This window comes from Xyrauchen texanus, chromosome 4 (assembly GCF_025860055.1).
Source record: "Xyrauchen texanus isolate HMW12.3.18 chromosome 4, RBS_HiC_50CHRs, whole genome shotgun sequence".
In the NCBI taxonomy this organism is placed as follows: domain Eukaryota; kingdom Metazoa; phylum Chordata; class Actinopteri; order Cypriniformes; family Catostomidae; genus Xyrauchen; species Xyrauchen texanus.
This window is the reverse complement of record NC_068279.1, coordinates 12,729,797-12,756,323: the sequence shown is the minus strand read 5'-3', so window position 1 is coordinate 12,756,323 and position 26,527 is coordinate 12,729,797. Positions and strand designations below refer to the sequence as shown.

Below are 26,527 nucleotides of genomic sequence, written 5' to 3'. Positions count from 1 at the left end.
GTACGAACTTTTCACAATGTCCCTGTGTGCATTTTTGCACATACAAATGCTACCCTTAATTTGCACACATAAGCAAGATATATCAGACTGTTGTGCTGACTTAAAACAAATTCTGCTTAGGTATGGATTTACTTTGTTTTGAAACACTGTCAACTGTCCTTATGTGTTATTGTCAGCTACATTAGTAAAAGTAAATGTAAAACACACATCATTGCTACACATGCTGCAGTCGTGGTCTGTTTCATCCCCAAGTTATGCAAATAAAGGCATGTTAACACGTTTAAATTTTTTCAATGCAATTGTTTGGTCCGTACGAGTTTTTGAATGGTATCAATGCATTCCTATAGTGCTATTCACATCGATGAGGAGGAGGGCATGGCCGGGTCATTATGGAGCACGGCCTGCGCTGAATCAGCTGACCAGTGGGAGAGCGAGATAAGGGTCTGCGTACGTCTCTCTCTATGGAGCTGGCATCTCCGTCTGCCCCTTATCTCACTCTCCCGCTGATCAGCTTGTACTGCGCTACGTTCAATAGCGAGTTTGGTTATTAGCAATAATGAATAATTATCAAAGATAATTATCAATTATTAAAATCAATTGAACATTGATTAGAATCAATGTTAGCTTCTAATCCTTTAAATTAACAATCATCAAAGATAAACATCAAATTCAATAGAATATTAATTATTAAAGATGATCATTAATTATAAAAAAAAAAATGGAACATTGATTAGAACTAACACTAAATTACTGATCATTCAGATTCAACAATCATCAAAGATAATTATCAATCATCAAAATCAATAGAATATTAAGAAGGATTATTATTGCCGGGGCACCGCCCTGGAATCAGGGACTAATAACCAGAGAGTATAACTGTCTCAATATTAGTTTGTTCTCTTACGAAAATTGACGTCCGGAGAACATCATTATTCAAAAGGAAACAATGAAGGCTTGAATCTGGGCACTGAAATCCCCTGCCAGCCTTTGACACAGGTGTATGCAAACAAACCAAAACACTTCTCTTTGAAACATAACAAAATGTATTGATGCAGTAATATCAATTAATACTCAATACAATGCAGTCAATAAAGTCCAACTTACAACTACAAACTAAACAGTGACATTATTAGATATGATAACCAAAATAAGCCTGTAACACATGCAAGGAAGGTATGTGTGTGTGTGAGATCCTTTGGAATTTCACACATAGGTATAAAGTGAGCAAGGCTTCATGTGATTTGTAGTCTGTTTTTGACTCCCTTTGTTTGATTTTGGTGCTCTTTTTATCAATAAGATTTATGACTGTGTATGTAGGCCTCAGTCAGGATTTACGACTGTGTTAGGCCTGCCTTTGTCTTATATCTAAATACATGAGGCCCAACAAGCTGATTCAGTGCCAGCCATGCTCCATCATGGCCCGGCCACGCACTCCTCCTCATCACACACTGCATTGTATATAAAGCACTTTAGATTTACTCCTTGTAGACTACCAAAAAATGTAAACCTCTCTGGTGGCAGTGGTGTGTTTGCAGTTTAATGAGTCTGTCTTACCTTACACTGCTATGAGGCATTTAATCTCTGTAGAGTGTGTTTACTTTGGACAAATCATCAAGCGCATTGCTCCCACCAAAGAGGAGAGTTTAAACAATGTCGTTAGGCACATTTGGAATGTCATCAGCTATTCCTGAATGTCAGGTGGGAGGTCTGGTTTTTAGTGATGTAATAAGAACGAACAATTGCGATTTTTAAGTCAACAGTGGAATTTTGCAATTTCGCCATCTTTGAATAAACATGCTTAATAAACACAACATATAATAGGTAAAAATGGCTTTCTCTACTAGTGTTGTACAGATCTGATTTGAGAACTAGACTTCTACTGGGTAGCGATCAAATTAAATAATCTCCTTTAAGCAGACTTGGGTATTACCTTACAGTTCATTCTGTTGTAAGAGTGCACCTGTGTATGTGAGAATTCTGTTCTTATCTGGTTTAGATCCTTAGGCCTGTCAATGAATCTCTTAGATCAGTCAGATTCAAGTACAAAGTCTCTGTAAAACATTTTTCACACTCTCACCGTTTTTTGGAAATGTGTCTACTGAGAGTGTCAAACAATGTATGTACATGCATCACTGGAGATTGATGTCAGTTTTTGTGAAAGTCCAAAACAATCACACGTGAAATCGGCATGTTGTTTCCGAGAGTTCCGGTACACTAGGATCAGCCACAGGGTTTCGCAGCAGAACATTGCACAGAGCATCACACTCCCTCCACTTGCTTGTCGTCTTCCCACAGTGCATCCTGATGCCACCAATTCCCCAGGTGCCTCACACGTACATGGCCGCTTTATGTAAAATAAAGTAACAATTTGGCCCTTGTCAAAGACACTCAGGCCTTTACTCATGCCAATTTCTCCTACATCCAACACACTGACCTAACGTATATGAACATTTACACAATAGATACTGAAATGATTCATGTTGATTTGACTATTTGTTTGGATTGTCATAGTTTTACACATGAAGTATCTTTTATATTATAAGGATTTTCATTGTTTAATAAGTCTGGGACAAGGCTAAAACAGTAAAATCTGTACATACATAAAAATAATTTTAAAAGATTAATGTTTTTATATTTTATATTTTATGAATCTTCATATTTTATCTAAATAAAAGATGAAGGCCTGGTAAAAGTTTCCAATTCAGTTTTAATAAGATCTTCATACTACAAAATTAAAAAGGTGAAATCTAGCTTGGATCATCCATCCTCATTTGAATCTTTGATTTTTAATGGGAATGACAACAAGGTTTTGAGGGATATGCTTACCATCTCTTCATTGGCACGAACGGTATAAAGCTGCATAAAGCTCCTAGATTACATCTGATTAAAAACTCATGTTGTATGGAGTTGTTTGTATACTGAATGTTCTTGGACAGATATTTTATCAATGTTTTGTCTGCAGAATGAACCAAAAACACTTTAAACTGCAGGACAGCACATTGAAGAGACGGTAAGTCTATCCCTCACAGCCTCGTTGTCATTCCCGTTAAAAATCAAAGAAGGCGTGAGCGTGAATAAGGTCTATGAATGTGAATGGTGACTAAGGCTAACATTCATCTTAACATCTCCTCCACCACTGAACAAAGTAAGTCATTGGAACAACATGAGGTTGAATTATCATTTTTGGGTGAACTGTCCTTTTAAAATGCTTCAGGTATGATGTGGTGATGGATGGGATGTGTGAATTTAATTAGACATCTGAGTTTTGCATCTTTAAATTAAACCACTGGAGTTTTATGGATTATGTTTATGCTGACTTGATCTGCTTATGGACCTTCAAAGTTCTGGCCACCATTCACTTGTATTGAATGGACAGAGCTGAGATATTTGTGTTCTGCAGAAGAAAGTAAGTCATACACATCTTAGATGGCATGAGCGTGAGTAAATGATGTGAGAATTTGATGATGAGAAGATTTCTTTTTGTGAACTATCTCTTTAACTAAATATAGCATCTTAGCAACAACAAGCCTCAAGTCTCTCAGAGGGACCTGCAATCATTTCTTTCTCATGCAGATCCTTTCTCCTTAGTCCCCCTCCCATATGTGTGTGTATTCCATTCTTCTCATAGTTTATCCTACTTCTTCGATCTCTCTTCCTCCCACTCTCTCAAGACTCACCAGCTCCTTGTTATGTTCACGCCCTCTTTCTCTCTTGCTCTCACAACTCATTATTTATTCATATCCAGAATGGTTTCTGAAAGGAGGGATGGAGACTTCAGAGCTGCTTACAGAGCTCACCAACAAGGACATTTGCACTTCACAAACACACACACACACACTTTGGTGGTCTTTCTGTGAGTTTCATGCCTCTTTTTTAAATGCGTTTAGGCAATGTCACTCAATCAAGAGCACTATTGCAAGTGTCATATTGATTTCATGTGGATTTTATAAGCAAAAACATTCATATTGAGTCACAATTTAGGCACTATATGGCCAGTTGTTTTGTTTATTTGTTGTGCTCCACCAGCAAAAACAGTTTCAAAAGAAGCTAAACCAGGGGTGTTGCCATGGATTACACAGCTGTCAGCAAAAATGGACAAGAAGCATTAAATAAACATGCAGTGAAGTTGGATGAAATATCAGAAATATTAGCACTCTTGGCTTATACACCAATAACTGTAATTGGGAGATTCAATAATCACAATTTATTTGTTTCTTAATTTCTCTCTCTCTCTCTCTCTCTCTCTGTCTGTCTCTCTCTTCTCTTATATCACTGTAAAGGCTCAGTAGTTTTTTCACTGCATTGTGAGACACAGTACTCTCCTGAAACAGCATTAGGAGTCAAAATGTGCTGTCCAGATGATACTCTTATGAGACTGACGATTCTAGACTTCTACTCGTGCTCTTGCTGATATTACACCTCAGTAATCATTCAGCAAGACAGACGTACGGCCAAAGTATACTGTACTCCAGTTGTCTGTGTTGCTGATTGGAACATGCATAGTAGCCATGACACAAAACTCTCTAAAAGAGTTTCACAATGCAGTCATAGTGCGCATGCATTGAACATGTTTGTATTGCATTTGCACTGAACTTGTAAAGAGTATAATTTTAATGGCCACACCTTGAACCGGATGCGATCCGATCCATAACACGAAAAAACGAAGTATTTAAGGCCATATCCACACTACTGCTGTACAGGGTGCAGATAGCATCTAAAACTATTTGCACTTAGTACAAAGAAGATGCTCTTGGTTGCTATTGATACTTAGTGCATATAGCGTCTATTGCTATTTGCGAAAATTATCTACCAAGAAAACCCAAAAAACAATTCTATTGCCACTGATTAGATATCGATTCTGAAAGAAAGAAAATTTAAAGCACAATAAACAGCACCTTTCTTGTTGAACAAGGTGTTAAAACTACAAACTAGTTAGACTAAATTATTCTTTTTGACTAAATTTAAGGAATGTTTTCCCCGATACATTACATTACTTCCAATATAAGAGTTACTCTGTAGGCAGTTCACACTTGAGTCCTCTTTAAAATATTTTTTATAATTATTATTGCAATATACAATAATTTGGCAAGCAGCGTTGCGATTTGGTCTCAAGCCTTTATTTTGGCGGAAAATTTTATAACGTGTGTTGTTGTTGTTTCTGTGTTTAGTTTTACAGCTTTGTGCTTCTCCTTCCATACATGGTGAAATGCTCTCATCTCCTCCTCTGTCCACATGTCTGGTGCCATGGAGTTACTTCAGATTTGTCTTTAAAATTGTAATGGCTAAACAATTGGAATTATGCAAATGTGCAACTGAAGTAAATCTAAAGAGCTTTACATATGACACGGTCAGCGCATGCTAGGGACATACATGAAATGAATTGAACAGAGCTGTTTAGTGTTTAACACATAATCAGAGCACAAGATGAAATTCGTGGACACTACAGATCAGAGTGGAGCACAAAAAAAGTTAGCTTCATACCCTGCTTTCAACGGAGGCATTACAAATATCAAAGATCTGCAGTAAAGACATTGTTATCACATGTGAGCGTGAGTTAGACTATCTATTATTAAAATTGCAATTGCAGTTTAATATGACTTTTCACTTGGTCTAGCACAGTGTAGCATGTCTGGATCGGACACCTTCTCACACAAAGACCACACAACCACTTGATGAGATCTAGTGCTTCTGTTTAATCTGCAAATGTGAAAGATCATCAGTGGATCAACAGGGCAACAGCTTTTCTCTCTCTTTAACATACTGAGCATAAGACGCTAATAGTTAGTACTCTGACGAATTCCGTAAAAATTGAATTACAATTGAACACATATCACCAATAACACGATCAAATGCTGCATACTTAAATCATTTGAGCAATCAGTATATATTTAGACAATAACCATTATCTTACCAGAGATTCACAGAGAAAAGTTACAGTGCACGCACATGTTCATCAACCTCGCACATAAGTAGACTGAGGCTATGACATGTCGCACCCAAGAAACTCTGTAGGTATCCCACCGATGACACTCCCACTCCATACGAACACCCGAAATAAAGTTTTGCCACAATAACATCATTTTCTTTTAACATATGAACTATAACAGGAACAAAATTTCGTGAAGTTCAATACGTTTCCTAATAATAAGACATAAATGATATTAAACATAAACTCCGACTATATATTTGGAAATAATACAAATACAGTCACAATAATTAGTGAATGAATTACACCAGCTACAACAGCATATTTTGCACTGACTATAATCTGTGACTCTTCCTGGTTATTTAATGTTATTATTATATTATACAACTCGTCATTGGAATACAAGATCAGTGTTTAGAAGTGAGTTGTGTTTGACTTTTTCTTATTTCTAGAGGCTGTTCCATATCGGCTGCACACTTTAAAAACAGGATTTGTTTTTTAAACCAGAATATTTTAACCTATAGCAAGCGAAGGGTAGCACAAAATACTTAAGAGCAGAAAGAAGAAAAGACCAATAACAGTAATTGCTTTTTGGTGACAAAATTATTTATTAAGCTCTTCTTAACTTTATGAACCTTATTGTGTTTCAAAATGATAGTTCACATTAATCAACTGTTTTATTACTGACATATGCTCTGGAGAAATGCATTACAAAATTAAAATGCATCATGATACATATTATAAATTGATCTTTGTATTGTGATGCGTATCATATCTTCACTTTGTTGTCTATACCCAGCTCTACTGTCATCGGTAGACACAGCCTATAATGTAAATGAACAACCATTTTCAACTTCACCTGGATGTGATTTCTGCTTGCTGGCTCACTAATATAGCAGACGGTTATCCATAATTAACAGTGAGAGGCAGAAACCATGATCACGATTAAAATAGGATTAATTGTGCAGCCCTAACCGCCCTAATATCTGAGCCGCTGTCTTCAATGAAAATGGATTGTGACCAGGGGCTGTCTAGATCCAAAAATTGACAAAAAAGCACCATAAAAGCTCATTAAAGTTGTCCATATGACAACTCTTTTGAAGCCATATAATAGCTTTGTGTGAGGAGCACAATAAAGTAATTATTCAATGAAAATCTAGCTTGACAGCTGTGGTCATCATTCACCTTTCATTGTATGAAAAAAAAACAGTTTGGATATTCTGCTAGAAATAACTTATTTTGCATTCCATAAATGAAATAAAGAACAGGTTTTGATAGACATGAAGGTGAGTAAATTATTGAACTAAAATGAGAATGTATAATATTTCTTTAACAATCACAATTTTTTTTATAGTGTATGAGGACTTCATATGACTATATGAAGAATTGGGATGTAAAGAAAGAGAAATCACTGGATTTTGGGAACTGCAGACAGGAAGGGAGAGTCACACTCTTCACAGGAGGATCAGTGAAGCATTTTTACAGCTTGAACTTAGTGTGGAAAAACATACTGTTCCGCTAAGTTAATTAATGACTCTGTTGACCGAAAGTGACACAGGAAACAGTGCAGTAGCAAGATGTACTCAATGTGGAAACAGAGATGGAGAAGCCTGTAAATGCTCGGGTTGATTTGTTTAGCTCATCTCTTGATGTCCATATTTAGCACATAGATTAAGGTTGTATCAATCTCTGAAATTAAAATGTGTGTTCAAGGAGCAAAATGCATTGCACAACTAATAGACTGCCTAGATATGAATACCAGTAATCAGTATGGAAAAAAATATCAGCCCTAAAAAGCAATCATTATAAAATGTTTAAGGCCAAATCATACTGACGTGATCTAATCAGTTCAATGGCTCTAACCTGAGCAATAACTCTCATGCTATTCCAATCAAGATAATGTGCAGGACAGAGGTAAGTATTTTTTTTTAGTTCCAGCTATTGCTTGGTGTAGTGTTCAGATGAGCAATATAGAAACTGTAAAGAAGCATAAGGTAAACATTGAAGTCTAGTCTTCTCTGCCTGATGATGCCTACTATGTCACTCATGGGCCATAAGGTCACACGCAGTGATGGGCAAGCTACTTAAAAACTAAACTACACTCAGAAAACAAATTCATTACCTTTACTTAATTTAATTTAAGAAATGATTTACAATGAATTTAATTAAGTTACTTAGAATTAATTAAGTTTTATTAAACCAACTTAATTTAGTTCATCAATTTACTTTAGTAGGTTTAACGCAACTTTATGTGGTTAATCAAACTTATTTTGTATGTTAGTCCATTGTAATTGTGTTGATCCATCTTAATTTGATTAATTTACCAAGATTTATAATTTTTTTTATGTTGGTCTAATGTAATTTTATTAATTTACTAAGGTTTATTTAATTAATTTTATTATGTTGATCCAGCATAAATGTATTCATTTACTAAGGTTTATTTAATTGATTGTTTTAATTTACGCTAACTTAATTATTAATAATTCTCTAACAGTCGCTGAAGCACCTGCCTGACGTGCTGCACATGGTCCCGGATACTCTGGGAGAAGATCAGAATATCATTAAGATAGACAAACACAAAACAATCAACCATGTCTCTAAGCAAGCCATTCACGAGCCCCTGGATGACGGCGGGGCCGTTGACCAATCCGAAAGGCATAAACAAATATTCAAAGTGCCCCCTAAAGATGTTAAAAGTCATCTTCCACTCATCCCACTTCCTAATCTGGACAAGATGATAAGTGTTGCATAAATCCAACTTCGTAAAGTCAGATGGTCCCTGCAAGAGTTCGAAGGCTGAGGACATCAACAGTAAAGGATAGCGATTCTTCACCATGATAATTCACCCCAATAATCTATACAGGGTCTAAGCGAGCCATCTTTATTCTCCACGAAGAATAACATCGCCCCTGCCGGCGAAGAGGAAGGGCGAATGAGATTGGCTGCTAGATTACAACTGTACATAGTACTTAGAATCCCATGCAAAATGTCAGGAACTGTAGACTTTTTTTAACAGCGGAATATGAACTATTTTTAATAATTGACAAATGCCTATGCTCTGTTCGGGCAAGTCAAATTCTCTTTGACTTGCCCCTGTAAAAATTAACTTGTACCGGACAACCAGTAATGTCGAGCCTTGAGTAATATCTGCCGTTATTTTTCTTATCGTATTTTCTTCCACAGTACATTTTAATTATAGCATTATCATTTAATCTACATAATTTATCATGATTTTTTGGTCTCATCATTTTCGTGAGTACAAAATCAAAATAGTATCAACAAACATTTTCATCAGTAGTTTTGATAAAATAATTTAAATGAACATATATTGTGTCAACTGATATTAAAAAACAAACAAGTGTGGAGCGTATGGGGAGGGGAGCTGGTCGACTGAGATATCAGTAAAAGACAAGACCAACACAAAACGTTTTCTACATTTAATTTAGCATATAATAATATTTCACAGTAGGTCTACGTTTAGACAGACAAAATAAGAATATAAAAATTAACAATAATGGCTGTACATTTTGGAAGCCAGAGAAAGAGCCCATGTCGATAGGTTGTTAAAACAGAGAATGGCCAAAAAATATTACTAAATCCATACAGATAACAATTAAAAGCTACAGAAAACTTCTAGTTACTGTCGTAATCCCCGTTCCCTGATGGAGGGAACGAGACGTTGTGTGGATGATGTGACACTAGGGGTCTCTCTTGAGAGCATCAGATGCCACTGAGCTTTGAGAAAAGGCCAGTGAGAATTGGCGAACAGAATTTGCATGTCCCTCCCCCGGACATACGGGTATAAAAGGAGGGAATCGTGCATCTGTTTAGTCAGGTTTTGCACTGAGGGGCCGAGAATAAGGTTCGGCTGTTACAGTGGTTGGTACGGTGTTGTGGCAAGAGGGACACAAAATCTCGTTCCCTCCATCAGGGAACGGGGGTTACGACAGTAACCTAGACGTTTCCCTTCTGTCACTCACTCGACGTTGTGTCGATGATTTTGTGGACTCACCTGGGGGTAAAAGTGCACAGGTTCACCTTGGAAGAGGGGTAAGGCGCTGTGAGACTCCTTTGCTATCACATGTGACCAATTAATTTATAAAGAACCGACTCAAAGGAGTGATTCATTTGTGAATCTGACATCTTTAGTTCTGATTAAAAACTGTAAACACCAGATACACTGAATGCACGCTAATCACTGAAAAGCTACTTGATTTAAAAACTAGCAAAGCTATCACCTCGCTACTGAGTGATGTTAAACTTATTTTCTTTTATCCGCCAACAATAGCTAGCTTAATTTACCAAGCACATTTCACAATTGAAATATGTTTTTGTGTCTGTTTTTTTTATTTATTTTTTTATGATAGAATGGCAAAGCTCTCAGCTCTCACGAGTTGCTGCTATGTTTTGGAAAGATATAAAATAAACAAAACCTACGTACCTCCCTTACCTAAACCTTAAACCTAAAGCTAACCAATTGTGTCATAAAAGCAAATGTGCAAATGAAGCAAATAAAAAATGAATTTTCTCTGAATCTGAGGTTAGTTAAGCCAACCTGTCTGTCACAGGACAAATCATGGTCCAAGACAGATTCAGTGACAGATTTTGACTAAATTGATTGTGCAACAAAGAGTATAGCAGGAATGCTTCTCTTTTGATAATCAGCATGGTTAGGATTTCATATGTGTAAAAGCCACTGTAGAGTCCACCTATTCCTCATAAAATATTTTAAAAATATTAAAGGCCTTGATAGTTTGCCATGATTTGTTTTTAAATGTAAGATGCAGGAATTCACTCAAAATCCACTGAGAGCAACAGAGGACAAGCATATAAGAGTACAAATAGAATATCATGCACAAAATCTGGGCTATTCTTCACCATATATTTGAGGGATTATTGTACTGTAATGTCTCTGTCTCACACACACTCTCTTTCTATCTCCATACCACCCTCTATTTCCTCAGATGAATAAAAACATGAGGATTGAGGGTAATGGACTATATATTATTATAAAGATTACAATGAGGTACTCCTCTCCAATCCCTCGGTTTTAGCTTCACTATAAAACCCATTGCTTTTATTGTTCTGTTCATAGAACCAACAGACACTATTAGCCGATGTTAAACAGTTGTATGAAATAGATGCATGGCGCCTATGGAGAACAAAGGAACAATTCGGCACAAAGCAGGTATTTTCTTAGGATTTTAAATGTTGGGCCAGAGGAAGGAATCTTTTTTAATTTATTTATTTCTGTCTATGCAGTATGTCTAATGTCTTCCTAGATCCTTATTTTTAGGGCTGATCAGCTAAATCTAATTTCCTGCCATGGATTTTATTTAGTTTTGATGATCATGTGTATTTCATCAGTTTCTTATAATTTTAGTTCAGGAATTTGCAGAGTGCAACTTTGGTAATTCAATGGAAAAATATAAATAAAAAAACTTAGGAAAGTAGCATTATGCAATCAATCCACTTAGAAACTTAGTTACATAATGGAACAGAAAAAGTAGTAAAATTGTTGCTTTCACAAATCTGAACTCAAACCAACAAAATAAGTTTTACTGTTTAAAGCTGGAGTGTGTATTTATTTATTTTGTAGATTTATTTCCCCAAAAAGGTGTAAATACTTGGGTGCAAATCATTGTTTGTTTAAGCATGCTTACCAGCCTGACACAGCAAGATTGGCCAAACCAGTGGTGTGAGTTTGGGGTCTGACTATCTGTTTTGTCTGACCATTAGCAGATAGGGGGAGTGTTTGGGAAACCTGTTTGGAAACAGTTATCATTTTAATTATTCTTACTAGTGGCTCAGAAATAAAAATGTCACCTTTAAGGATTTGAACTCTTAACAGCAGCTCAGCCAAGTAACTGAAATAATGTATTAGGCAAATCATAAAACACTAATGGAATGTGGTACATGTGAAACCAGAACAGACACACAGAGTTTGAGCGTTGTTTTATTGAAGTTGACAGTTACCTACCTACCTTAGGACCCTTTCATTCTCCGCTGTGCCCTTATACAGTTTTGAGGAAAGATTTTATGTTTACGTAAGTATCTGGAATCAGAGACGCAACGATTTCACAGAAGTTGTCCTCACAAATCAGATATACCACTTCTCTCACCTGCTTTACCCATGAAAATGGCCTTAAGTGGCATGCAAACCCCAGCAGTAGGATCAAATGGAGGAGAGGAAATCCCTGCGGACTCTCAGGGAGAAATTATTATCTGCCAGCCAGATCGACTGAGTAGGCACACCAGTGATTAACTGAAGTTGGGCATAGAGCCAGTAGCATACACATGATATGAGATTAAACATCTCTCTAATTAAAATAGCTAGCATGAAAGCAATATGGTGAGTTAGACTTTGTGCAAAAGTGGCCAATATTCATGGAAAACTGATCATTCAAGATAAATAATTTTAAGTGCAGTTTATGATAAAATATAATGTTCCTGGGGGAAAGATTTCCATGTGACATTGATAAACCTATAAAATAGAAATTAAGACTCTAAAATAAAAATATTAAGGCTTTCATAAAATTTATTTATTTATTTATTTTTATTTTTTAAATTAACACATTCTTTTGCTTTTAAAGGAATGAATAAAACAAATAGTCGCGCCCCCAAACTCACACCATTGGTCAAATCATTATACATATACATATACATATATATATATATATATATACATACATATCTGGTTTGGTCTGGATGAAGGGGTACTTGATGAAGTCTTACTGATGGGATTTTTAAGGTATATTAGCGAAGGGACGTAAGCGTGGGTTCCACGCATGAGGCGTTAAGGACATGCTATGCCCAATATTATGCCCAAAACCCCTTATCTAAACTTAACCAATCAGTATAGTGTGTAAACTTGATAGGAAGCTGTTATGTGGGACAGAAGAAAGTAATTGTCCTGTATTAGATGGAACCGATTTCCAGCGACTTCATTGGCTGTAGTGAAATTCGTAGAAATTCAAATGAGTGCAGTCGCACAACATCATATGGATTAGCCAAATTAAGAAAAGTCATACAAATCCTGACGATGTCGCCATGGAAGTTTGTTGAAATAAATAGTCGAGGTTTCGATTACATTCAAATAAATAAACAAAAGTAAGGCACTGGAAGAGGCTATTAAACTGACTACATAACAAATGGGAGAGCAACATCTCTTTTGGCAACATGTGGAAGGCCTTTTGAATGCTTTACATGACCATTGCAGCGGCCAAACCACGATCACATGTGGAGAGTATTACTTACATACTTTATGATGGGAATAATTTGTTTTCCTTAAATGGCCAGATTATTGTTGCTACTGTATATTCACAAATTATCCTTTTCTTTTTAAATTTATGTACATATTTGTTTTGTTTTTTGGTATGCATTTATATAAGGAATGGACTATACATTACTTACATTACATAAGCAAGCTTATTTTCTTCAGACATATTCTGACAGTTTAGCATTTGAAATCAAATCTCCTCATTTTGTGAACCGTCTGGGAGGAGTTGACAGTGAAAAGATCTATGTTTTTCCCTTACTTGATCTCTATTGCTCCTATTGCTCAATCACTCAAAAGGGGAAACAAGGGATTTCTGAGACTAGATTTGTTGCCAGTGCTTGTATCGAGAAAGTGAAGAAATTTACACTGCTCTCTTGTCTCACTTGTCTTAACGTGTATGATAAGTTTGACGTTAAAGTGAAACTCTTATAAAGTAAGAATGGTTTTGGAATCACCACCAATCTGGCCAACAAATATCTGGAAAACAATGCAGTGTTACACTTATTTTGTGACCAGAGTTACAGATGAGTGTTTACAGTCTGTATGCGACAATGATAGTGTGGGTGGTCCCACAGGACCAGTGGTATTTTTTATTTACAGTGAGGGAAATGCAGGAAAGCTCTAAAATGGCACTGTGCAGCTCTATGTGCTGATGCTCAGTGGCTTGCCTCCTCTAGCATTAATGAAGTGTGTATTTATGGAAAGGCCTATGGACCATAACCTGAGGTTATGGCCCTTAGCTGAAGCAGTCAAGATTAATCTTGACATGGTTTGCCCATAATTCTCCCTTTTGCTGAATATTTATTATGTGTACTTGGTTCAAATGCTAAAAAAAAATAGCCATTATATAATGCCAGCCATGTGCAATTGAAGTATATCTTGAACATTACTAATTTCTTTCTTTGTCCACCATTTTTGGACAAAAATGTTTTTTCTTCCTAATTGTTTTCAAGGATTGCAGATAACAGTATTAACCATTGTTTAATCTAACTGTACTAAATTAACCATTGCTGGATGTATTCACATTGGAACACCTGTAAATATTTCAGTAACACTTTACAAGAAGGTTCCATTTGTTAACTTTAGTTAACTACAATAACAATGAACAATACTTTTACAGTATTTGTTAATCTTGGTTGATGTTAATTTGAACATTTAACAAGTTGTATATGTTCACTATAGTTAATGCAATATGAACTAACATAAACTAATTACATTAACCAATAAAGATTTACCAACATTAATAAATGCTGTTGAGAAATGCAGTATTGTTCATTGTTAGTTCATGATACCGAACACATTAACTAATGTTAATAAATGGAAACATATTGTAAAGTGTTTGTGTCTGTCTGCCTTTAGGCTATTCTGTTAAAGCGTCAGTGAAATTAGTCAATGTGCACATTCCTAATGTCCTAATGTCCATAAATCCTTCATTGCAGACTGATCTCATATTGAAATCAGAAACAGTACAGTGGGCTGACTTTTCTTTAGCTAAATTCGGTCTGTGGTCATTGAAATTCAAAACACTGCCCCCAGTGGCCAAAGTGGCAAGTGTGGTTTGGCGTATATGCATGTGTGAGCTGTAATCTCCATGGAGGGGGTGAAATGAACCCCCCCTCCATGGAGTAAAATGAACATATAATAAACCACATGTGACCAACAACTAAAATTAATCGTTTAATAAGTATTTTGTAAAGTTTACTTTCTAGCCTAACGTCACCTAGCATCATCGCTAACGTTAGGGCTACAGCTAGCTAAAGACATAGCATAACTTACCTTCATAATTGTCAATGAATGAAGAGACGTATATCTTGAAATCCTTTTCCCTCTTGCTCTTGGGAGCCGATGATGACGCTTGAATTATTTGGTGTACGTCGTTTATCGTTATCCTTGGCAGATGTTGAAGGGATCTGGTGTAGAAAGCCATGTTTATCTGGTCCTAGTCTTACCTGACAGTTACCGGCGGCATCGATGAAGCTAACGTAACGTTAGACCGGAAATGCCATCGCCCACCAGTGACGTCTGACAATCATGGAACGTTCGTAAAATCAACTAGCAAATAGAAAACTATTATGAGTTCAGTCTTCATCTCATATGATTGTACACCATTCAGAACACTCTTCACAAAAACACAATTCATCTGATAATGTGTAAACGTTTTTAAATAAGCCCCAAATTACTGAATGCACCTTTAAGAGCCTACTATGTGAAACCCTTAAAGGGATACAGTAGTTCACCCAAAAATTCAAAGTGACTCATCATTTACTCGCCCTTGTGCCATCCCAAATGTGTATGACTTAAAACATTTTTTAGAAGAACATCTCAGCTCTGAAGGTTCATACAATTCAAGTGAATGGGTGCCAAAATTTTGAAGCTCCAAAATCCACATAATGGCAGCATAAAATAGTCCAGACAACTCTGGTGGTTAAATCCATATCTTCTGAAGTGATATAATAGGTGTGGGTGAGAAAAAGTTAAATATTTAACTACTGGGCAGGGTGGAATATTTATGACAAAAAATGAATCTATTTCTCTCCCACACCTGTCATATAGCATTGGAATGAATTTAACCGCTGGTGTTACAAAATGAAGGCAGCGAAGGCAGACGAGGAGAGCGGATCCAAATGCAGGCTACTTTATTAAATCAACAAACAGGCAAAACACAAAGGAAAAACCCTCAATAGGGAAACAAACATAAAACTAGAAAAGCACGGGTAGGGGAAACACACCAGGCTAACAACATTTCAACGATTGACAAAGACAGAACAAAAAACCAGGGTATAAATACACAAGGACAGGATGATTACAAATGATAAACAGGTGTGAACAATGACACAAAATGGCAGTGATGACGGCAGGTGGATTTTGGGAAATGTAGTTCTAAACAATAGACTGGTGAGACACAGAACACAGGGGCAGACAACAGGGGAACGTGACATAGCCCCCCCTCAAAGGAGCGGCTTCCAGAAAAAAGGCAAAAAAAAAAATCATCCAAGAAGAGAGGGGGGAGCTTGTGGTGGGCAGACAGACCAAGGGGGCAACGAAGGGCAGACAGGCAGTCCAGGGGGCAATGAGGGGCAGACAGGCAGTCCGGGGTCAACGAGGGGCAGACAGGGAGTCCAAGGGGGCACAATGGGCAGGCAGGAAGTCCAAGGGGGCACGAAGGGCAAGGACAGGTTCAGGTGGTCTGGGAGCTGGCCACAGGGCAAGGAAGGGTTCGGAGGTCTGGGAGCTGGCCACAGGACTAGGATAGGTTTGGGGGACCTGGGAGGAGGCCACAGGACGGGAACAGGGTCAGGAGGCCTGGGAGGAGGCCACAGGACAGGGACCGGGTCAGGAGGCCTGGGAGGAGGCCACAGGACAGGGACCGGGTCAGGAGGCCTGGGAGGAGGCCACAGGACAGGGACCGGGTCAGGAGGCCTGGGAGGAGGCCACAGGACAGGGACCGGGTCAGGAGGCCTGGGAGGAGGCCACAGGACAGGGACCGGGTCAGGAGGCCTGGGAGGAGGCCACAGGACAGGGACCAGGTCAGGAGGCCTGGGAGGAGGCCACAGGACGGGAACAGGGTCAGGAGGCCTGGGAGGAGGCCACAGGACGGGGACCGGGTCAGGAGGCCTGGGAGGAGGCCACAGGACAGGGACGAGGTCAGGGGCCCTGGGAGGAGGCCACAGGACAGGGGCCGGGTCAGGAGGCCTGGGAGGTATCGACCGGGCAGGGACAGGTTTAGGTGGCCCAGGGGCTGACCATAAGGCAAGGGCCGGTTCAGGGGTCCTGGGAGGAGAAGTGGCCACTGGGGAGGCCGGCGGAGCCGCGGGAGGCGTAGGAGGCTTTAGGAGCGGAGACCTGGAAGGCTCTGGAGGCAGAGCCGTAGGAGGCTTGGGAGGCGGAGCCGTAGGAGGCTCGGGAGGCGGAGCCGTAGGAGGCTCGGGAGGCGGAGCCGAGGAGGTCCTCTGAGGCGGAGCTGAGGGAGGCTCAGGAGGTGGAGCCGAGGTAGGCGACGCCGTAGGAGGCTTTAGGAGCGGAGACCTGGAAGGCTCTGGAGTCTCTGGGGGCAGAGCCGTAGGAGGCTCGGGAGGTGGAGCCAAGGAAGGTGGTGCCGTAGGAGGCTCTAGAGGCAGAGGCCTGGAAGGCTCCGGAGGAGGAGTCGTAGGAGGCTCGAGAGACTTGAGAGGCGGGGCCCTGAAGGCTCGAGAGGCTCAGGAGGTGGAGCCGAGGTAGGCGACGCCGTAGGAGGCTTTAGGAGCGGAGACCTGGAAGGCTCTGGAGTCTCTGGGGGCAGAGCCGTAGGAGGCTCGGGAGGTGGAGCCAAGGAAGGTGGTGCCGTAGGAGGCTCTAGAGGCGGAGGCCTGGAAGGCTCCGGAGGAGGAGTCGTAGGAGGCTCGAGAGACTTGAGAGGCGGGGCCCTTAAGGCTCGAGAGGCTTGAGAGGTGGAGGCTTGAGAGGCGGAGCCCTGGAAGGCTCGAGAGGCTTGAGAGGCGGAGCCCTGGGAGGCTCGAGAGGCTTGCGAGGCGGAGCCCTGGGAGGCTCGAGAGGCTTGCGAGGCGGAGCCCTGGGAGGCTCGAGAGGCTTGCGAGGCGGAGCCCTGGGAGGCTCGAGAGGCTTGCGAGGCGGAGCCCTGGGAGGCTCGAGAGGTGAAGCTCTGGGAAGCTTGGAAGGCGGAGCTCTGGAAAGCTCGAGGCTGGAGGGGCGGAACCCTGGAAGGCTCGAGAGGCTTGAGAGGCGGAGCCCTGGGAGGCTCGAGAGGCTGGAGGGGCGGAGCCCTGGGAGGCTCGAGCGGCTGGAGGGGCGGAGCCCTGGGAGGCTCGAGCGGCTGGAGGGGCGGAGCCCTGGGAGGCTCGAGAGGCTTGCGGGGCGGAGCCCTGGGAGGCTCGAGAGGCTTGCGGGGCGGAGCCCTGGGAGGCTCGAGAGGTGAAGCTCTGGGAGGCTTGGAAGGCGGAGCTCTGGAAAGCTCGGGAGGCTCGGAAGGCGGAGCTCTAGGAAGCTCGGATGGCGGAGCTCTGGAAAGCTCGTTAGGCGGAGCTCTGGAAAGCTCGTTAGGCGGAGCTCTGGAAAGCTCGGGAGGCTCGGAAGGCGGAGCTCTAGGAAGCTTGGAAGGCAGAGCTCTGGAAAGCTCGGGAGGCTCGGAAGGCGGAGCTCTAGGAAGCTCGGGAGGCGGAGCTCTGGAAAGCTCGGGAGGCGGAGCTCTGGAAAGCTCGGGAGGCGGAGCTCTGGAAAGCTCGGGAGGCTCGGAAGGCGGAGCTCTAGGAAGCTCTGATACTGGCACTGGCTCTTGGACGGTCACGGCTACTGGCACTGGCTCTTGGAAGGTCATGGCTACTAGCACTCTGACCTCTGGGACGACAGGCACTGGCTCACTGACCTCTGGGACGACAGGCACTGGCTCACTGACCTCTGGGACGACAGGCACTGGCTTACTGACCCCCGGGACGACAGGCACTGGCTCACTGACCTCTGGGACGACAGGCACTGGCTCACTGACCTCTGGGACGACAGGCTCGCTCACCGTGACATGGGTGGGCTCTGGCTCCCTCACAGTGACATGCGTGGGCTCTGGCTCGCTCACAGTGAAATGCGTGGGCTCTGGCTTGCTCACCGTGACAGGCGTGCGCCGGAAGGCGAAAGCCTGTCTTCTCCTCCTCCTCCTCCTCCTCCTCCAGGCAGACGAAGTGGGCCGTACTGGCTCGCTGGCCGTGGCAGGCATGAAGGGACGAACCACGGGCGAATGGAGTACCAACACTGTGGGAGGAGTGGCAGGGCTCTCCTCGATGACATCCACAGTGTATGGTGAAGCGCAGACCAGCATAGTCTCCTCAACGAAGTCCTGGAGCTTCCAACCGTACGTCGGTGGCAACCGTTCCCGGAGCGCACAACTCAGGTTGGCCCGGAAAAACGCCACCAGGCCGGAGTCAGGGAAGTCAGTGGCACCCGCAATCAAGAGGAAATCGCGGGTGTAGTCCTCCACCGAACGGTTTCCCTGCTGGAGGCTTAGCAGCTTGCAGCTTGCACGTAAAGCCGCTGGATCCATGTGGCGGTCAATCGTTCTGTTACAAAATGAAGGCAGCGAAGGCAGACGAGGAGAGCGGATCCAAATGCAGGCTACTTTATTAAATCAACAAACAGGCAAAATACAAAGGAAAAACCCTCAATAGGGAAACAAACATAAAACTAGAAAAGCACAGGTAGGGGAAACACACCAGGCTAACAACATTTCAACGATTGACAAAGACAGAACAAAAAACCAGGGTATAAATACACAAGGACAGGATGATTACAAATGATAAACAGGTGTGAACAATGACACAAAATGGCAGTGATGACGGCAGGTGGATTGTGGGAAATGTAGTTCTAAACAATAGACTGGTGAGACACAGAACACAGGGGCAGACAACAGGGGAACGTGACAGCTGGAGTCTTATGGATAACTTTTATACTCCCTATATGCAGATTTTGGAGCTTCAAAATTTTGGCACCTACAGAGATTAAATATTCTTAAAACAAATCTTAATTTGTGTTCTGCAGATGAAAGAATGTCACACATATCTGGGATACCAGGAAGGTGAGTAAATCATGAGAGAATTTTCATTTTTGGGTGAACTATCCTTTTAACACCCTGGTGTACAATGTGAATTTTAATAATTTTTTTCCTCTCCTTTTTTCTCGTCCCTCCCCTCTCTATAGGAACTGAGCTATATCTGCACTGAATGAACACTGTGTGCTGGCGGTGCACAATGTTGTCACGATAACATCAGGCTGACTCCCCTCTGACTGTGGCAGGTGGAAGACCGGAGGGTCAGGTAACGGTGACACTGTGTCGTTGTTTACCCAAACACACACATAGTCTCACATGCACACTCATGCAAACTCTGTAGCGAGGTGTTAGTTACGGAAAATTCCGTTAACTTCTGAAGGAGGCTGATTATGACTCTCTGCCTAAATGTTTTTTCCCACTGTGGACACTGGAGTCTTTGAGAGAGGGGGAAAAGTCAGTTTCTCCTCATGTAACTTCAAACATGTTCTATTACCTCTCACAACTCATTCATTACAGTATTGATTCAGTATTTTGGTATTGTTTTTCAGTAAAAATATCTAAACATTGTTAAAACAAGATCAATTTACTTGAGCAGCAAATTGTGTAAAATAATAAAGAGATTATATCTTAAAATAATTGTATTTTTATTACCCTATTGGCAAATAATTTTTACTTGTTTTAAGAGTTAACATTAAAACATGCAATGAGGAAATTTGCTTAATTAGCTCAGAAAATAAGCTTAAGTTCCCTATCTGTCACTCTCTCGATGTTGTGTTGATGTAGTGACATTAGGGGTCACTCTTGGGAGCCTGAGACGCCTCTGATCTTTGATAAAAGACCAATGGGAATTAGCGAGTGGTATTTCCATGCCCCTCCCCCGGACATATGGGTATAAAGGAGGGGGCGTGAATAATGCTCATTCTGATTTTCTCTTCGGAGCTGAGCGGTCACTATGTCATTGAGAAATAGGCGAGCTGAATTCCCATGGCTTCCATTCACCTCTGTTGGATCCTTACGGTGCATTACAGCAACTTCTCTGCGAGGGCATGACCATGGCAACGTTGTGATCGTGGCTCCCTCCCTCGGTCCTTCTACCTACGGGTATGAGGCCAGCGCTTTGAGCTCTGGGGGCGATTTGGGGATCACAATGTTACCACCTCCTCCGGTTAAATCCCCAGGGACCTCCCATTCCCCAGCACGCTCGTTTGCTCCGGTTAGGCTTCTGGATGAGTGCGCCGACTCATCTCAGGGCGAGTTCGACCTCTTGTTCGGTACCCACGAAGGTGATGAGTTTTCGAACATAGCATCGGAGAGCAGGCTCGTCCAGTCAGACGTGAAAGCCTCGGCCGGGATTTCCCCTTCGGGTGAGATCACCCAGGCACACGCTGACGCGGAAATGATGGACGTGCTTTCCCGGGCAGCCGTGAGCGTCGGGCTAGAGTGGAACTCTCTGCTTTCCCCTGAACCCTCGTGGCTCAACAATTGGTATCTGGGCTCGCGGCGCCGCTCACAGCCACGCCCGCCCCCAGTGCCTTTCTTCCCGGAAGTGCACGAGGAGCTGAAGAGTTCGAGGGAGGCACCTTTCACTACCCTGTCCCGATCTATCGTGGCTCACACTTTCCAACCCGTTGCAATGGCTGACCCAGACAGTCTGACTCGGCTACTCGATTCGGTTTGTCAGTCGCCAGCCCAGGTTTGCCGGTGTCCACTTCACCATGGTGAAGGACGAGAACGCCTTGCGTGCGGAAATCACCACCCTACTACGGAAGTGTGTGATAGAGTCTGTCCTTCCGAAATGAAGAGCGGGTTCTACAGCCCCTACTTCATTGTACCAAAAAAAGTGGTGGGTTGCGGCCAATCTTGGACTTACGAGTTCTGAACTGGGCCTTACACAGACTCCCATTCAAGACGTTGATGTTAAGACGCATTCTAACGATCGTCCGGCATCAAGATTGGTTCGCGGTGGTAGACCAGAAGGACGCGTATTCCATGTCTTGATTCTACCTCGACACAGACCCTTCCTGTGGTGGCATTCGAGGGTCAGGCGTACCAGTACAGAGTCCTCCCTTTTGGCCTGTCCTTGTCCTCTCGCATCTTCATGAAGGTCACAGAGGCTGTGTCTGTGGCTCAGTTGGTAGAGCGGGTCAGCCACAAATCGCAGGGTTGGTAGTTCGAACCCTGACTCCACATGCCGAAGTGACATTGGGCAAGACTCTGAACCCCAAGTTGCTCCCAGTGGGCAGCTCTTCCACCATTGGTGTATGTGTGAATGGGTGAATGTGTCACACTGTAAAGTTCTTTGAATACTGTTAAGGTTAAAAAGGCACTATATTAGTGCAGAACATTTACCTTGCCCCGTTAAGGGAAGTGGGCGTCCGGATTCTAAACAACTGACTAATCCTAGCTCATTCTCGGGATTTGTTATGTGCACACAGGTACCTGGTACTTACGCACCTCAGCCGGCTAGGGCTTTGGGAAATGGGAAAATAACAAGTTCCTCCTGGTTCAGAGCATCTCTTTTCTCGGTTTGGAGCCTTGATGGCATTCTGGAGGCATTCAGACAGAAGACCGCGGTTCCACTGAAAATATTTCAGAGGCTCCTGGGGCATATGGCATCCTCTGCGGTGGCCACACCACTCGGGTTGATGCTTATGAGACCACTTCAGCACTGACTCTGGACTCATGTGCAAACGCGGCTACGTTTGCACATCAACTGCCTCGAGTTGCTGGCAATTCTGCTCACCCTGCAGAGGTTATGGACATTGATCCAGGGCAAGCAGTGTTTGTTCAAACAGACAACACGGCGACGGTCGCATATATCACCAAAGCGGGTTACACTCCCATGGCTTGTCACATATCGCCCGCCGTGTCCTCCACTGGAGTCAGTAGCACCTCAAATCGCTGCGAGTCACTCACATCCTGGGTGACCTCAACACCACGGCGGATGCTAGGAGTAAGATTGTGACACAGTATCATTTTCGTTTCCTCTGAAAAAAGCCAATTTATTTTTGGCCGTTTCCTTCTTCTTTAAAGCAAATTAATGATTTTTCTCAGTGTTTGGGACAGTGTACCTGTGATTTATATAATGTTTAATTTTATTATATGAAAAGAAGAGATTAACAAAAGAACAAATACATTTTTAAACAACTTTTAATGATCTAAATGTAATGCAAGTTCATGAAATCATTGACTATTATTTTTAATAGTGCATGCCAAGGTAAATATTACTAGTAGCCTACTATTAATGATACAGTACTTGTAGTGGCTTTTCAAATTTTTTTGTTAAGCAGATCAAATCATGTGGCTTATTGATGAGAGGTGAAATGTTACTTTTCTAAGCAATTTAAGTTGTCTTTTTCACCTGGAAGATGATAAAACAAGAGAAAAAAAATCACTAATGTTGAATCACTTGTACTGACTTTTATTGAAAGGGGGGATTCAAGCCTTATCTAGGTATCAGAATATCATAGAGACTTGGGGATGGACTATTTTGACTTGGGTCAGTAAGCAACCTCTCTAGCAACCGTATCGCAACAGACAAATAAAAACCATTCAGAACACCTTAGCAACCACATAGCAATACCCTGGCAAACACACAGAATGCCCTTGCAGGGAGGTTTGCATTGGCAAGCAACACTTTTTTTTATTCAGCAAACGTCAAAATCTACTTCAGAATATATAGTAGCAGTGTCATCCAGAGATGTAGACCAACACTGTCCTCAAACCTAGAATCTTTTGGATAATTTCAAAGTAAAGAGTATCTTTCTTTTTCAGTGTATCTGTTATGTAAATGCATAGAGGCCCTTGCTGGCACATTTCTGCTTTCTGAGCACTCAATAGAGTGTCATTTTGTTTGATGATTTGTGTATTCATAAGTAAAGCTGTGGCATTGTGTAGTTGAATTGTATCCTCACACAACACTGATTATTCTTATGTTCTGATGTAAGTGTCCAATAAACCATACACAGAACTCATTTTTAATTATTGCGTTTCTGCTTTTTGACACATTATTAACTAAATCATCACAACAACAACAACAACTGCAAACATAATATGTTTAATATGTATTTATAATAATATTAAAATAATAATTAATATGTGTATACATATTATTTCTGACATTATATTTCTGCAAATTAGTTTTCCAACCATCAAAATGGTTTCAATTTAAAAAAAAAAATATTTTTTTGGACTATGTCTAACTGTGAAGCTGAAAATGCTATGTTTTTCTCACTTGAGAATGAATGCTGTTAGATAGAAAGAAATGTATGCAAACAATACCTTGAATAAATTCAACGTTTGATGTAATGACATTTGTTGGACACTGTTCTTTAGAAACTCACATTTATGGTGACATGTTTCAGCAGACCTGATATTAAAGAACCAATAATTATTTAGTCAGTAAAAGTAAAAGTCACCAGTATTTAGTACTTATTCATTATCATTTTGTGTTCTTTAGGCTGGGAGTAGGGGCTGAGTCAGGAGTGAATCAGCGGGAGTTTGATTGACAGACAGCTCAGTGGGAAACAAAGCCTCGAGAGAGAGAGAGAGCACGAGTCCGATAACAGGAGTGAAAGTGTCGCCACAGCAATATCATCTTTCAGTCCTTACTGCCACTCGTCTTTCACAACATGGCCTCTACAGTGGCACTGTTTTCCTCTAATGCTACCTCTTTGGGGATGTAGCAAGACAATGGATACTGGACACATGGATGCATTCCTGTAGAGTGCTTCTAAAAGTGTCTTCAAGACATCGATTTTAAGGTGTTCACTATCAACTTTAAATCAAACTGTTTAACTACTGTTTCCAGGATAGGAAATCTGACAAGGTTCAAGGAACGTTTTTGGGAAGTTGTTGACTCTCATTTTATATGTTTCTGTGTAACATCGAAGGCCAGTGCTTGTGGCTCAAGAGCCCGTCATGGCCAGACCTCTGTTAAAGATCCATCGCTATTTCCGGCGTAAACCGGTGCGCTTTTTCTCCTTCATCTTCCTCTACCTCACCGCTGGCAGCCTTGTTTTCCTCCACTCTGGCTTGTCCAGTGATACCTCCACCACTGCCAGTTCTGGGAGTGGCCGTGACCCACTTATATCTGAAGGTGGGGTTAGCACAGGTGGTGGAAGCTCTACCTCTGAAGGTTTGGGACTCATAGGAAGAGTGTTTAAAGAGACACGGAGAGCCCCCCGGAGATTTGGACCACCGTGGATGAAGGAAAATGGGGCAAAGGATGCACCGGAGTGGGCAGGCAGAGGAGGAGATCATACCAACAGCTGGAGCCATGGAGCCAAAGGAAGAACCACCAAAGATATAGACGATGGGAGAGGTAGGAACTTATCCACCATGGCACCAAGGCAACTGCTGTTAAGAGTGTCTGCTCAGGTTTAGCTTTTTGATTTCTAACCAAATTGATGTAATAGTTATAGCCATAATTTTAGATAGTTACAATGCTCAACAAAACAGTATCTTGGTGAAAATGTAGAGCAAGACTACTGGGCAAACCTGTTACAGTTCCTGTTGGGCCAGACTTTTGGTATCAACTTAGACATGCATGATAAAACCTATGCTGGTCCAAGCTGGTAATTATATTATATTGTGTGATGGTTTAGTGCTGGTAAGCTTTTGAAACAACATACAGTAGCAAATATCTTCACAAAAGGAGATGATTTGCAGAATGTTAGCCTCAGTTACCATTCACATTCATTGCATCTTATGAAATGGTCGTAATGCTAACATTCTGCCTAGCATCTAGTGGTGGAAACCATGAACTGGCTTCATTTTTAACCATATTTTCATGACTTTCAATTCCATTAACATTTCTTGAACTTATATTTTTCTGCCGATGAAGGAACACTGTACTAAAATATGCAGTGTTTCCTGCTTAGCTATTCAGCAGTAGTACTGCCCCGCTACTGAATATATACTGTGAAACACACAGTGCGACCAGTGAAATCCTATTCCTGAATGCCGGTTCTTTTGAATCTATAGCACAAAACAAACCTTGGAGCCATTAGGGTCAGATTTCTGAACAGATAACTCTTTTGAGTGGTTATTTTGAGTCTAATGGGTATATGACATTGTCAAGTCAAGTAATTTTTATTTGTATATTGCGCCTTTCACAACACACATAGTTTCAAAGCAGCTTTATAAAAGTTCAGGCATTAACAGAAGATAAAACTGTAATGTCTATAATGTCTTAAGAGTCATCATTGTGTAATTCGATAAAATACGATTGTGAATTATGTTTAAAAATAAGTAAATAAATACTACTTGTATTTATATCCCCAGTGAGCAAGCTGAAAGTGACTGTGGCAAGGACCACAAAACTCCATAGATGTTGGTTAATGGAGAAAAATAACCTTGGGAGAAACCAGACTCACTGTGGGGGCCAGTTCCCCTTTGGCTAACATCATAAATATAATGCAAATATTACTTGTGTATAGTGCAAGTCATGGTTTATAATTATTAAACTAAGTAAGTGTTAAGGGTCAGTGTTTAAACATAGCGTGACCAGTGTAGCACAATTTCTGAACAAGTGACTTTTAATAGCCGATTGTTTGAATCTATACCGTTAAAACACACAGCGCAACCAGTGTAATCCGATTCCCAAATGAATGTCTCTTATGAGCCGGTTCTCTTGAATCCAAGCATGAAACACACCTCACAGCCAGTAATGTCAGATTTCTGAATGGATAACTCTTTGGAGCCGGTTCTTTTAAAACTGTTTGTTATATGTAAACCACACAACATGACCAGTGTAGCACGATTCCTGAACAAGTGACTTTTAAGAGCTGGT

The 26,527-nt window shown here is 41.4% G+C and overlaps 1 protein-coding gene across 3 annotated transcripts in view; it reads left to right on the top strand.

The window, feature by feature from the left end:
* wscd2 (WSC domain containing 2) overlaps positions 1-26,527 on the top strand; it is a 77,499-nt gene that overhangs the window by 16,140 nt on the left and 34,832 nt on the right. For 2 of the 3 annotated variants that reach the window (XM_052119735.1, XM_052119715.1), the window contains exons 2-4: positions 19,725-19,761; positions 19,884-19,999; positions 24,194-25,057. In XM_052119735.1, the coding sequence (XP_051975695.1) occupies positions 24,655-25,057 (403 nt within the window). In that variant the 5' untranslated portion in view covers positions 19,725-19,761; positions 19,884-19,999; positions 24,194-24,654. The remainder of the gene's footprint in view (positions 1-19,724; positions 19,762-19,883; positions 20,000-24,193; positions 25,058-26,527) is intronic. The other variant, XM_052119725.1, reaches the window with a different exon arrangement.